Source organism: Panulirus ornatus, chromosome 64, assembly GCF_036320965.1.
Source record: "Panulirus ornatus isolate Po-2019 chromosome 64, ASM3632096v1, whole genome shotgun sequence".
NCBI classification, from domain to species: domain Eukaryota; kingdom Metazoa; phylum Arthropoda; class Malacostraca; order Decapoda; family Palinuridae; genus Panulirus; species Panulirus ornatus.
The window spans coordinates 28,104,893-28,119,977 of NC_092287.1; the positions used below are offsets into that span (position 1 = coordinate 28,104,893).

The 15,085-nt window shown below is 43.6% G+C and overlaps 1 protein-coding gene across 1 annotated transcript in view; it reads left to right on the forward strand.

Annotated features, from left to right (window-relative positions):
* LOC139746249 (U-scoloptoxin(01)-Cw1a-like) overlaps positions 1-14,874 on the forward strand; it is a 29,946-nt gene extending 15,072 nt beyond the window's left edge. Inside the window, exons 3-4 of the mRNA XM_071657255.1 lie at positions 9,610-9,757; positions 13,505-14,874. Coding sequence (XP_071513356.1) covers positions 9,610-9,757; positions 13,505-13,618 — 262 coding nt within the window. The 3' untranslated portion in view covers positions 13,619-14,874. The remainder of the gene's footprint in view (positions 1-9,609; positions 9,758-13,504) is intronic.
* The last annotated feature ends 211 nt before the right edge of the window (positions 14,875-15,085 follow it).

The window sequence follows — 15,085 nt, forward strand, 5'->3', positions numbered from 1 at the left end:
AACCACTATTCCTTCAAACATACCCATTTTTGCTTTCCGAGATAATGTTCTCGACTTCCACACATTCTTCAAGGCCCCCAGAATTTTCGCCCCCTCCCCCACCCTATGATCCACTTCCGCTTCCATGGTTCCATCCGCTGCCAGATCCACTCCCAGATATCTAAAACACTTCACTTCCTCCAGTTTTTCTCCATTCAAACTCACCTCCCAATTAACTTGACCCTCAACCCTACTGTACCTAATAACCTTGCTCTTATTCACATTTACTCTTAACTTTCTTCTTCCACACACTTTACCAAACTCAGTCACCAGCTTCTGCAGTTTCTCACATGAATTAGCCACCAGCGCTGTATCATCAGCGAACAACAACTGACTCACTTCCCAAGCAAAACTCAGACAGTCTACAGTATACAGAATGTTAGAGTAGAGAAGTAGTTTACAGTATAACAGAGGCTGCAGAACTTAGGTAGTCTGCGTTGTACACGAAGTTACAGTCGTGAGGTATTCTAGTACAGTACAGAAGGCTACAGAATTGTGGTCCTCTAGTACAGTACATAAGGCAACAGGACTGAAGTAGTCTCCAGTACAGTAAAGAAGGTCTCACGACTGAGGTATTCTACAGTTCACACAAGGCTACAGAAGTGAGGTAGTCTACAGTACACACAAGGCTACAGAACTGAGGTAGTCTACAGTACACACAAGGCTACAGAACTGAGGTAGTCTACAGTACACACAAGGCTACAGAACTGAGGTAGTCTACAGTATACAAAAGGCTACAGAACTGAGGTAGTCTACAGTACACACAAGGGTATAGAACTAAGTTAGTCTACAGTACGCACAAGGCTACAGAACTGAGGTAGTCTACAGTACACACAAGGCTACAGAACTGAGGTAGTCTAAAGTATACAAAAGGCTACAGAACTGAGGTAGTCTACAGTACACACAAGGGTATAGAACTAAGGTAGTCTACAGTACGCACAAGGCTACAGAACTGAGGTAGTCTACAGTACACATATGGCTGCAGGACTGTTCTGCAGCGAGCGAGGAAGGGTTGGGTGTTTGTGCTGGAGAAGAACCAAGTCATACACAAACAGAACCTGGTCTTTGGAGTGATTAATTAAGGTTATTCAGACATATGCAAATCGTGTGCTTATTTGACAATACACAGATGAGAATGCAAGATTTCAGAGGCACGGATAGGGTGAGGAAGGGCGCCAGGGGGTGGCAAGGAAATGATCCCATGTAAGTCAGTCTTGTGACAGAATACCATAAAGTATGATAATCTTCCTCAATCCATCTCCAGCAGGGAGTCTTATAGAAAGAAGACTTGACTTTGAGACAAATGGGAACTTCAGTGAATGGGGCTAATGGGGAGGTGATAACAAGTAGTGGTGATGTGAGAAGGAGATGGAGTGAGTATTTTGAAGGTTTGTTGAATGTGTTTGATGATAGAGTGGTAGATATAGGGTGTTTTGGTAGAGGTGGTGTGCAAAGTGAGAGGGTTAGGGAAAATGATTTGGTAAACAGAGAAGAGGTAGTAAAAGCTTTGCGGAAGATGAAAGCCGGCAAGGCAGCGGGTTTGGATGGTATTGCAGTGGAATTTATTAAAAAAGGGGGTGACTGTATTGTTGACTGGTTGGTAAGGTTATTTAATGTATGTATGATTCATGGTGAGGTGCCTGAGGATTGGCGGAATGCTTGCATACTGCCATTGTACAAAGGCAAAGGGGATAAGAGTGAGTGCTCAAATTACAGAGGTATAAGTTTGTTGAGTATTCCTGGTAAATTATATGGAAGGGTATTGATTGAGAGGGTGAAGGCATGTACAGAGCATCAGATTGGGGAAGAGCAGTGTGGTTTCAGAAGTGGTAGAGGATGTGTGGATCAGGTGTTTGCTTTGAAGAATGTATGTGAGAAATACTTAGAAAAGCAAATGTATTTGTATGTAGCATTTATGGATCTGGAGAAGGCACATGATAGAGTTGATAGAGATGCTCTGTGGAAGGTATTAAAGAATATATGGTGTGGGAGGCACATCCAACCTCCTCCGCACAACCCTATCCAAAGCCCACGCCTCGCAACCATACATTGTTGGAACCACTATTCCTTCAAACATACCCATTTTTGCTTTCCGAGATAATGTTCTCGACTTCCACATATTCTTCAATGCTCCCAGAACTTTTGCCCCCTCCCCCACCCTATGATTCACTTCCGCTTCCATGATTCCATCCGCTGCCAAATCCACTCTCAGATATCTGAAACACTTCACTTCCTCCAGTTTTTCTCCATTCAAACTTACCTCCCAGTTGACTTGTCCCTCAGGACGCCATTTGGTAAACATGTTTAACAAATAGCGTCCTAGGTTAGTCTCTTCGATGTATATCAACTGACTGTTATATTTCTCTCTTGTGTCTCCCCTGATGATGTGATTATTACACGAAAGTGCACTTGGGAACCTTTTGTGTTTCATTTTCCCCATGGACTCATAGGAATATATATATATATATATATATATATATATATATATATATATATATATATATATATATATATATATATATATATTCATGCTTGCCTTCATCCATTCCTGGCGCTGCCCTGTCCCACAGGAAACGGTATCGCTACCTGCTGCTTCAGCGAGGTAGCGCCAGGAAAACAGACAAAAAAGATTAGGTTCCTTCCATAACATACAAATCTTAAGATTGAATATATTGGATCATTTCTTCCAATCTCCTCACAATTACTCACCTGATTCATATACATTCATAAATGTATTTAGACATTTACCAGTTTATATATCTTATACATTTTTATTTATATATTTCAGTATATTTCTTTTTGTTCTTTGATCAGTTAAGACTTTTTATTCATGTTTATTGTATGGATGTGTTTCACCTTTTCTTCAAAACACTCTTGACAGTGTATTTTAATCTGGTTATTGGCAATGATGAGCATTTCAGGTACAAGAAAAAGGAGAAGTGTGGGCCTTAGTTGCCGACGAACACGACGAAGACGACCAACATCACCACCACGACGAGGAAGCCAGCCCACGATGAGACGAGGACGACGAGTCAGTGACACACGACCAGCCTGGAGAGAAGCCAATGGGAACGCTGTATGGGGGGGGGGGGGGGGGTTGACATGACTAAACTACATTCAGCAGGACTAAATGAACCACTAAAACTGTAGACATATTTTCTCTGGCTGACTCCTCCATCACGACTGACGTTCCCCAACGACGCTTACAATGACAAGTATACCAGTAAGGTCGTTCTGACTTAGTGAGAACCAGCCGTGGTAGACCAAAGTGTGTCTTGTTCCGTGTCGTGGTGTCGTAAGTTAATGGCCCGAAATGTTTCCCCCACCTGAGGTAAGTAGCAAGGTCGGTTGCCACGTTCCCTGGCTGTACATTATTCGCCTTTACTGTACCAAACACCTACAAGCTGGAGATTTTGTCAGATGCCGTAGCCTGGGTGACGGAGTCACGCGGGGAGTGCTCATCCTCCTCGAAGGCTCAGATTGGGGTATCTAAATGTGTGTGGATGTAACCAAGATGAGAAAAAAGGAGAGATAGGTAGTATGTTTGAGGAAAGGAACCTGAATGTTTTGGCTCTGAGTGAAACGAAGCTCAAGGGTAAAGGGGAAGATTGGTTTGAGAATGTCTTGGGAGTAAAGTCAGGGGTTAGTGAGAGGACAAGCGCAAGGGAAGGAGAAGCACTACTCCTGAAACAGGAGTTGTGGGAGTATGTAATAGAGTGTAAGGAAATAAACTCTAGATTGATATGGGTAAAACTGAAAGTGGATGGAGAGAGATGGGTGATTATTAGTGCATATGCACATGGGCATGAGAAGAAAGATCATGAGAGGCAAGTGTTTTGGGAGCAGCTGAGTGAGTGTGTTAGTAGTTTTGATGAAAGAGACCGGGTTATAGTGATGGGTGATTTGAATGCAAAGGTGAGTAATGTGGCAGTTGAGGGTATAACTAGTGTACATAGGATGTTCAGTGTTGTAAATGGAAATGGTGAAGAGCTTGTAGATTTATGTGCTGAAAAAGGACTGGTGATAGGGAATACCTGGTTTAAAAAGAGAGATATACATAAGTATACGTATGTAAGTAGGAGAGATGGCCAGAAAGCGTTATTGGATGACGTGTTAATTGATAGGCGCGCGAAAGAGAGACTTTTGGATGTTAATGTGCTGAGAGGTGCTACTGGAGGGATGTCTGATCATTATCTTGTGGAGGCGAAGGTGAAGATTTGTAGAGGTTTTCAGAAAAGAAGAAAGAGTGTTGGGGTGAAAAGAGTGGTGAGAGTAAGTGAGCTTGGGAAGGAGACTTGTGTGAGGAAGTACCAGGAGAGACTCAGTACAGAATGGAAAAAGGTGACAACAAAGGATGTAAGGAGAGTGGGGGAGGAATGGGATGTATTTAGGGAAGCAGTGATGGCTTGCGCAAAAGATGCTTGTGACATGAGAAGCGTGGGAGGTGGCCAGAATAGAAAGGGTAGTGAGTGGTGGGACGAAGAAGTAAGATTATTAGTGAAAGAGAAGAGAGAGGCATTTGGACGATTTTTGCAGGGAGATAATGCAAATGAGTGGGAGATGTATAAAAGAAAGAGGCAGGAGGTCAAGAGAAAGGTGCAAGAGGTGAAAAAGAGGGCAAATGAGAGTTGAGGTGAGAGAGCACCATTAAATTTTGGGGAGAATAAAAAGATGTTTTGGAAGGAGGTAAATAAAGTGCGTAAGACAAGGGAACAAATGGGAGCTTCAGTGAAGGGAGCTAATGGGGAGGTGATAAGTAGTGGTGATGTGAGAAGGAGATGGAGTGAGTATTTTGAAGGTTTGTTGAATGTGTTTGATGATAGAGTGGCAGATATAGGGTGTTTTGGTCGAGGTGGTGTGCAAAGTGAGAGGGTTAAGGAGAATGATTTGGTAAAAAGGGAAGAGGTAGTAAAAGCTTTGCGGAAGATGAAAGCCGGCAAGGCAGCGAGTTTGGATGGTATTGCAGTGGAATTTATTAAAAAAGGGGGTGACTGTATTGTTGACTGGTTGGTAAGGATATTCAGTGTATGTATGACTCATGGTGTGGTGCCTCAGGATTGGCAGAATGCTTGCATAGTGACATTGTACAAAGGCAAAAGGGATAAAAGTGAGTGCTAAAATTACAGAGGTATAAGTTTGTTGAATATTTCTAGGAAATTATATAGGAGGGTATTGATTGAGAGGGTGAAGGCATGTACAGAGCATCAGATTGGGGAAGAGCAATGTGGTTTCAGAATTGGTAGAGGATGTGTGGATCAGGTGTTTGCTTTGAAGAATGTATGTGAGAAATACTTAGAAAAGCAAATGGATTTGTATGTAGCATTTATGGATCTGGAGAAGGCATATGATAGAGTTGATAGAGATGCTCTGTGGAAGGTATTAGGAATATATGGTGTGGGAGGCAAGTTGTTAGAAGCAGTGAAAAGTTTTTATCGAGGATGTAAGGCATGGGTACGTGTAGGAAGAGAGGAAAGTGATTGGTTCTCAGTGAATGTAGGTTTGCGGCAGGGGTGTGTGATGTCTCCATGGTTGTTTAATTTGTTTATAGATGGGGCTGTTAGGTAGGTGAATGCAAGAGTTTTGGAATGGGGTAAGTATGAAGTCTGTTGTGGATGAGAGAGCTTGGGAAGTGAGTCAGTTGTTGTTCGCTGATGATACAGCGCTGGTGGCTGATTCGTGTGAGAAACTGCAGAATCTGGTGACTGAGTTTGGTAAAGTGTGTGAAAGAAGAAAGCTGAGAGTAAATGTGAATAAGAGCAAGGTTATTAGGTACAGTAGGGTTGAGGGACAAGTCAATTGGTAGGTAAGCTTAAATGGAGAAAAACCGGAGGAAGTGAAGTGTTTTAGATATCTGGGAGTGGATTTGGCAGCGGATGGAACCATGGAAGTGGAAGTGAATCATAGGGTTGGGGAGGGGGTGAAAATTCTGGGAGCCTTGAAGAATGTGTGGAAGTCGAGAACATTATCTCGGGAAGCAAAAATAGGTATGTTTGAAGGAATAGTGGTTCCAACAATGTTGTATGGTTGCGAGGCGTGGGCTATGGACAGAGTTGTTCGGAGGAGGGTGGATGTGCTGGAAATGAGATGTTTGAGGACAATATGTGGTGTGAGGTGGTTTGATCGAGTAAGTCATGTAAGGGTAAGAGAGATGTGTAGAAACAAAAAGAGTGTGGTTGAGAGAGCAGAAGAGGGTGTTTTGAAATGGTTTGATCACATGGAGAGAATGAGTAAGGAAAGATTGACCAAGAGTATATATGTGTCAGAGGTGGAGGGAACGAGGAGAAGTGGGAGACCAGATTGGAGGTCGAAAGATGGAGTGAAAAAGATTTTGAGTGATCGGGGCCTGAACATGCAGGAGGGTGAAAGGCGTGCAAGGAATAGAGTGAATTGGAACGATGTGGTATACCGGGGTCGACGTGCTGTCAATGGATTAAACCAGGGCATGTGAAGCGTCTGGGGTAAACCATGGAAAGTTGTGTGGGGCCTGGATGTGGAAAGGGAGCTGTGGTTTCGGGCATTGTTACGTGGCAGCTGGAGACTGGGTGTGAACGAATGGGGCCTTTGTTGTCTTTTCCTAGCGCTACCTCGCACACATGAGGCGGGAAGGGGATGTTGTTCCGTGTGTGGCGGGGTGGCGATGGGAATGGGTGGAGGCAGACAGTGTGAATTGTGTACATGTGTATATGTGTGTGTGTCTGTGTGTGTATATATTTGCGTACATTGAGATGTATAGGTATGTATATTTGCGTGTGTGGACGTGTATGTATATACATGTGTATGGGGGTGGGTTGGGCCATTTCTTTCGTCTGTTTCCTTGCGCTACCTCGCAAACGCGGGAGACAGCGACAAAGCAAAATAATAATAATATATATATATATATATATATATATATATATATATATATATATATATATATATATATATATTTTCTTTTTTTCTTTCAAACTATTCGCCATTTCCCGCATTAGCGAGGTAGCGTTAAGAACAGAGGACTGGGCCTTTGAAGGAATAATCCTCACCTGGCCCTCTTCTCTGTTCCTTCTTTTGGAAAATTAAAAAAAGGAAACGAGAGGGGAGGATTTCCAGCCCCCCGCTCCCTCCCCTTTTAGTCGCCTTCTACGACACGCAGGGAATACGTGGGAAGTATTCTTTCTCCCCTATCCCCAGGGATTATATATATATATATATATATATATATATATATATATATATATATATATATATATATATATATATACGACCATACACGCACATATACATACATAAACGGCCAGACACACACATATACATACATATACATATCAACATATACACACATACATACATATGCATATCAACATATACACACATACATACATATACATACATATACACAGACATATGCATTTATACAAATGTAAATATTCATACTTGCTTGCCTTCATCCATTACTGGCGCTAATCCACCCCACCATGAAACAGCATCACTACCCCTTGCTTCAGCGAGGTAGCGCCAGGAAAACAGACAAAAGAGGCCACACTCGCTCACACTCAGTCTCTAGCTGTCATATGTAATGCACCGAAACCACAGCTCCCTATCCACATCCAGGTCCCACGGATCTTTCCATGGTTTGCCCCAGACATTTCGCATGCCCTGGTTCAGTCCATTGACAGCACGTCGACCCCGGTATACCACATCGTTCCAATTCACTCTATTTCTGCACATCTCTCACCCTCCTGTATGTTCAAGCCCCGATCGCTCAAAATCTTTTTCTCTCCATCCTTCCACCTCCAATTTGGTCTTTCGCTTTTCCTTGTTCCCTCCACCTCTGACACATATATCCTTTTTGTCAGCCTTTCCTCACTCATTCTATCCATATGTCCAAACCATTTCTACACACCCTCTTCTGCTTACTCAATCACACTCTTTTTATTTCCACGCATCTCTCTTACCCTTTCTTTACCTACTCGATCAAATCACCTCACGCCAGATGGTGTCCTCAAACATTTCATTTCCAACACATCCATCCTCATCTGCCCAACCTTATTTATAGCCCACGCCTCGCAACCATATAACATTGTTGGAACTACTGTTCCTTCAAACATACCCAGTTTTGTCCCCTGAGATAACTTTCTCTCCTTCCACATATTATTCAGCGCTCTTAGAGCCTTCGCCCCCTCCCCAACCATGTGACTCACTTCCGCTTCCATGGATCCATTCGCTGCTAAGTCCACTCCCAGATATATAAAACACTTCACTCCCTCCAATTTTTCTCCAGTCAAACTTACCTCCCAATTAACTTGTCCCTCCACCCTACTGAACCTAATCACCCTGCTCTTATTAACATTTAATCTCAACTTTCTCCTTTCATATACTTTTCCAAACTTAGTCACCAACTTTTGCAGTTTCACAATCGAATCAGCCACCACTAACTGACTCGCTTCTTAGGCCCTTTCATCCCCAACGGACTGCATACTCGCCCCTCTCTCCAAACCTCTTGCATTTACCTCCCTAACTACCCTATCCATAGACAAATGCATATACACCAACAGAGGGATGATTCGAACCCTGGATAGGGCGTCTGGCAGCCTCGGACACACGGAGGTTAAAAGACACACACATTAGACTTTTAGTGTTTTTATGTGTGTCCCAACCTCATCTGGATGAGGGTAACATGGGCTTAAATCTCACGCGGCTCCCTCCCTCCATATCCCCCACTCCATGTCCCTCCCAAGTATCCTCCATCCCGAGTCCCTCCCACCGTATCCCCCACCCCGTGTCCGATCCACCGTGTCCTCCACTCCGTGTCCTGCACTCCGTTTCCTTCCCACCGTGTCCTCCACCCCGTGTCCTTTCCACTGTGTTCTCCACCCCGTATCCTTTCCATCGTGTCCCCCACCTTGTGTTCTCCACCCCGTGTCCTTTCCACCGTGTCCCTCCCATCTTATACCTCACCCCGGTACTTCCCACCGTGTCCTCCACTTCGTGTCCTCCACCCCGTTTCCTTCCCACCGTGTCCTCTACCCTATGTCCTTTCCACCGTGTCCTCCATCCCCGTGTCCCTCCCATCGTATCCTCCTCCCTGTGTCCCTCCCACCGTGTCCTCCACCCCGTGTCCTTTCCACCGTGTCCACCCCGTGTCCTTTCCACCAGTCCTCCACCCCGTGCTTCAAAGATCTTGCTCTGTAATTTTCTCAACTCTCCCAGAGACCTCCCCACTCACCCACCACCACCCAATCCTTCTCCCCTCCTCTCTCCCACACGGACCAGCGGTCACCAATCCCCCCCAACCCCACCCCACCCCACCCCCAATCTCCTTCCCGCCACCATCTTCGAACGCCTCTATAATTGACCATCAGGTGACCCACCATCTGGTACTTGCACTTACAGTAACTCTCTCTCTCTCTCTCTCTCTCTCTCTCTCTCTCTCTCTCTCTCTCTCTCTCTCTCTCTCTCTCTCTCTCTCTCTCTCTCATCAGCAGTCCACTCAACCGCCTGGTATATGGTCTCTCATTGCACTCGACGTGATTGTCTTATTATTTTCAAGACCCGGCCCGTGACCCATTCAACTGTTCTTTTCTCCTTCCCCAGTTGCGACGGCCTCTCGTACGGCTACTACGCTGACCTGGCCAACGGATGTCGGGTGTTCCACGTCTGCTACCCTTACCTGGACGCCGAGGGCTTCCTTCGCACTCGCATGTGGTCCTTCATCTGTGGCCTGGGGGCCGTCTTCAACCAGGTCAGTTCCCTCCCGTAACTACGAGCCAGGTTAATTTGCCAGGTCACGCGCAGCTGTTGTATGTTGTAGAGAGGGGTAGAGGTCAGGTCATGTAGGGTCATTTTAGGGGTCAGGTTAGGTGGAGTCTATAAGCGACAGGGAGGTCATAGAAAGGTCAGGTCTAAAAAGACATGAAGGTCATGGGTAGATCAGATTATGGCACGGAGGCTGTAAAGGTCATGGGTAGGTCGAGTCACTTAAGGATCTTCAGGTTAAGAAGAAAAAATCAAATGACAAGTAATGGATACACTATATGACAGTAAATATGAGGACTATCAATCTCAGACCAGTATTGTGAATCGACCACGTATCAGCGACCCATTCGGGGTCATGGAAAGATCACACGTCCTCTCTACAGATAGGTCACCCATAGAATGACTCACACAGGGAGTCGAGTCATGACACCTGAGGCAAGGCTGGTCATGTACCGTCTCCCTCAGGTCGAGAGGACACTCATCTTCAGGTCGAATAGCCACTCACCCTCAAGTCGCGAGGACACTCACCCATTTTCAAACGATGTCCAATAAGATCGCAGGGCGGTGCGAACCAGGGTTGGAATTGAGCCGTGAAGACAAAAGCAGATCTTTGTTGGTAAATTAGATGTTTTAAGAGTTTAAACTTTTCTTATTGTTGTTACAGAGAAGTAGGATGTGTTACGACGGCTGTGACGGGAGTAACAGGGTTTGAATAGGAGGAGGATGACGAAGGCCAAGTCTCGACAGTTGTTCCTGATAGTTTGTTCAAGTAGTTGTCATAGATTCCGTCTCGCGTCGAGGGCCTGCTCGAAAAGTTGAAAGATATTATGAGTGAAGGAATAAAGTATATGACAGTGAGGGTGGTAGCGTCTCATGCAAGTTGAAAAAGAAAGAAGAGAAAACAGTGAGGGTCGTAGCATTTTGTATGGTAGGGATGCCTGTCCCTCTGTCCTCCAGGACACCTTGCGACGGACGGATACCTTTCGCAACTGCCCCCTGTCTAACAAGACGTAACGCCTTGTAACGGACGGATACCTGTCACAATTGTCCATCTGTCCTCCAGGACGTAACAAATCGTAGCGGGATGATGCCTATCGGTAACCATCCCTCTGACCCCCAGGACGGTAGGAAGGATGTGAGGGAGGCGCTAAAGGTTGCTTACCCATCTCTCAAAGGAGGGTGATGAACCATTCCGACGCGGATTCGAACCCATCACCTCCCCCAAACCGGTTTTTTGGGGAAGGGGGAGGGAGAGTAAGGTGGGGGGGGGGGGGAGGATTGGTTTCAGACATGTTTATGGTAACGTCTTCCGTGATGGTCGGAGAGTAGGCCACTGAGTCAACCTCGAAAAAGGTCACTTTATTAAGCCTCGGATAGTGATAGCGGATAAACCGGGTTGAAGTCTCGGAAAACATCAGTGAAGCTTCGGAAAGTGATAACCAATGAACCGAGCGGAGCTTTAGAGAAACATCAGCGAAGTGTGGAACAATGAGAGCTAATGAGCCAGGTAAAGCCTCCGAAAAGCATTGGTGGAGCTGCAGCAAAGCGCAACTGAAGCCTCAGTGAAGCATATTGATGAAGCATTCCCGAGGCACCAGCAAAGCGTCAATCAATCCTTGATGAGCCAATGATCAATCCGTAACGAAACCCATAACAAAGCCTCCCTTCACTCTTGACAAAGGCTCATTATCTCGAAGGTGACTCGAAACCCTTACTGAAGCCTCACTGCCGCCTCAGCAAAGCCTTAAAACAGGTTCAGACGACATTTGTAATGGAAACGCAATCGGGGAATTTCTCAATTACTGCATGGCTAATGCCAGAAAGGAATTTATCCGTCTGACTTTATATCGGCGAGACAAACTTTCTGATTGACACCAGTTCTCTGGAAATCAATGAGGCAAACCGCCTGATGACACCAGTTAACGCTGTGATTGAGACCAGTTCTCTGTTCATTTTCTTAGGTTTTCAAAACAGACTAAAACGTTTCATTCCCCTGTATCTCATGAAGTTTGACTCTATAAACATTCCAAACAGTGAGATCATATTCTAAAAGCGTTCCTTGTGATCAGATTCTGTTGAACGTCTTTGACGTTCTTTGTCAAATAAAGATATGTTGTATTATTTTCTTAATCATAAGTAAAGAAGCAGGTTTCATGATGGTGGAGGAATATGAATGATGGCGAAAAAGAGTAACTGAAAGTGAGAAAGAATGAGCTAAACTGTAGGAAGATGGGTGATAGTGAAAAATAGGGAGGGTAGGGAACAGTAATGGTGATATAACAAGGTACGGTAGGTGATGGTGAGAAAGTTATTTGTTGTGAAGGTAAGTGATGTTGAAGAAAAGTGAATGACGGAGAGTTTGCCAAGCAAGGGGAAGGGCCCACACCACCGGCAGACAGACGATAATAACACATTCAACACTGTGGAATGGTAACCATGCGCTCTCTCTCTCTCTCTCTCTCTCTCTCTCTCTCTCTATATATATATATATATATATATATATATATATATATATATATATATATATATATATATATACATCTCAATGTATAGGTATATATATATATATATATATATATATATATATATATATATATATATATATATATATATATATATATATTGAGATGTATAGGTATGTATATTTTGCATGTGTGGACGTGTATGTATATACATGTGTGTGTGTGGGTGGGTTGGGCCATTCTTTCATCTGTTTCCTTGCGCTACCTCGCTAATGCGGGAGACAGTGACAAAGTAGAATAAATATATATATATATATATATATATATATATATATATATATATATATATATATATATATATATATATATATATAGCCCATCATATGAACACTAACCTGTGAAGTGAAAAAGTTGGGAAAGTAACCCATTAAAGAACCCCAGAGCCATGACAGACCCAACCACTGAACCTCCTGCTTTATAATTAACTTTCACTAAATCACCAGTTTATTGGTCCTGTGCGAACCACACGGTGGTCCAGAGGCCACGTAGCCCTCGAGACCACAGACTTGCCACTTGAGGTTGTGAATGTTCACTCTTGACCACATAGTGTGTGTGTGTGTGTGTGTGTGTGTGTGTCCTCCCTGCCGGCCCCTGTAGACCCTGACTAGTTAGGGAAAGGCCCCCTGTTTTAAATCCGCGACTTACGCCTAAAAGCACCTTCTATATATAGCCGTGGTCGTGGAGTCTAACTAGTCTGCATTACAAGGGCGCCAATTATAGGCAGATGATCCCTTATGGTCAGATGAGTAGGTGAGCTGAGTCATAATTACTGATGCTACATCCCAATAAAAGTTAAGTAATTCGTAAGGAAAATAAATCACACACACACACACACACACACTCACACACACACACACACACACACACACACACACAGAGTTGCCGACGCCATATTGTATTGTGTACAACAGGTGGACTGCAGGAGCCGCTGTGAAAGTGTATTCATGTATTATTATGGATGATTAATCGTAATTACTTTGTTTGTCTACCTTCTCTACCCCTTCGATTCGCCTTTCGATTTCTCCTTCATTTTCTAAATACTGCTCGCATCTTTAGCTACAACCTCAGATCCATCCATCCCGTCTCCAAGTGTCTCCTCTATGAATCCATCATCCAATGTTCTCTTATTGATATTCATATACACTGATTATTCCATTTCCCCTTTCGAAACACTTTTTTTATTTACAGTCTTTTCTCTTCCCGTTCGGCAGGTGGCCCTGGTCTGTGACCACCCACAGAACTCCATCCCCTGCGAGGACTCGCCTTCCTACTATGACTCCTCCAATGGATACTTCGGCCAGCTGGACGTCAACTTCAGGGAGTAGCTCGACGCGAAGAGATTAGGAATTAAGAGAGTTTCCACCACATGCATTCATGGGATTACCAATAATATAAGTCCAGTGTAGATGGTAGATGATTAGCAGTAGATGTGAGTGTTATAGGTAGATGATCATTGGCCTGAGGTCGTTGTAGATGTAGATTGTCCCTAGACAAGAACGATTTATGAACATTTGATTGAACTCGTTTTTCCAGTCATTAGCTAAACCTTACTTCCATTCCTTAGGTCATTTCAGTTCCTGACCCACCTAGTATAAGTTATATGGTCTATACAAATTTTATGATTTACGAGAATCAGTTATATGTGATATCTTAAATTGGCTTCGAAGATATGTGGATCATGATAGGTTTTTAGGATAAGAGAGATTTGACTAAATGTTAAAGGAAAATGGGTGAGGCATTGACTCCATTGATGTCAGCCAGTCCCCACAGTCTCCTCCCACCCAGGACAATGCTCCTTGTCAATTTCCTTATCAAGCATCATCAATATACCTGAACGTTCGTATGCTGCATCCTTCACAAGTATCATACTGAACAACGTTGTACTGACCGTACGCCTGCATCCCTGACCCACTCACCTACTCGTCGCTTTGTTGACGTTCGCATAAAGGAATCCGGATTCGGCGACGCGGTTGTCCATCCAGTGAATGGTATCCAATAAAAAGCCACAGGAACGCAGATGACTCTCCTGCTGTCATGTGTACAACATTCACTTTCTTCTACGAACTCATCTCTACAGTCTAGGAACATTACAGAATGTATAGAACCAAAAAAAAAGGAGTTAGATTAGCATAGAAACTTTAAATCTTAAACTATATTTCAGTCCTACCCTAGTTATGTTTTTTATTGCACACTCAGCTGTGACGATACAAAGATAAAAAATTAATTGTTTACAAAAAGATTCTCTTCAGTGTCTACAGACCATTTTTGGTGTAAATAAATCTGTGATCGTTTTTACCACATTCAAGTACCCTCCGAACTGTGAATATTATTGAGAAATCTATACATGTCCCTTTTATGAGTGTGGGTAAGATTGGTGACTTTCGCCCTTCCGCTGATGTAAATGGCACCCCTGTTGGTAGCCCTGAAAGGGGCATCTTTATGTTGGTAGCTCTGAGAGGGAGGGAAGGAGGCCCTCGCGTGACGTAATCCCTACGGTTTTGTTTTGTTTTTTATATTAGAATGCTGGACTTGCTGTTGTATTACCTAGAATAAAAAAAAAATCGATGTTAACGAAATCCCATTCTAACTTTTATTTCTCAAATATTTCATCTAATTCTTCGTCCACCACGCAGATAATTGACTAACTATATCAGTTATTTTATTTCTGAAAAAAATGTAAATAATGTATTTGAATAGATTTAAGAATCTGAGAAGAAATTTACCTGTATTAAGGTATATAAATCAGATATGCAAAATACACAACAGATACAACGCCAAACTCAACAGGTTAA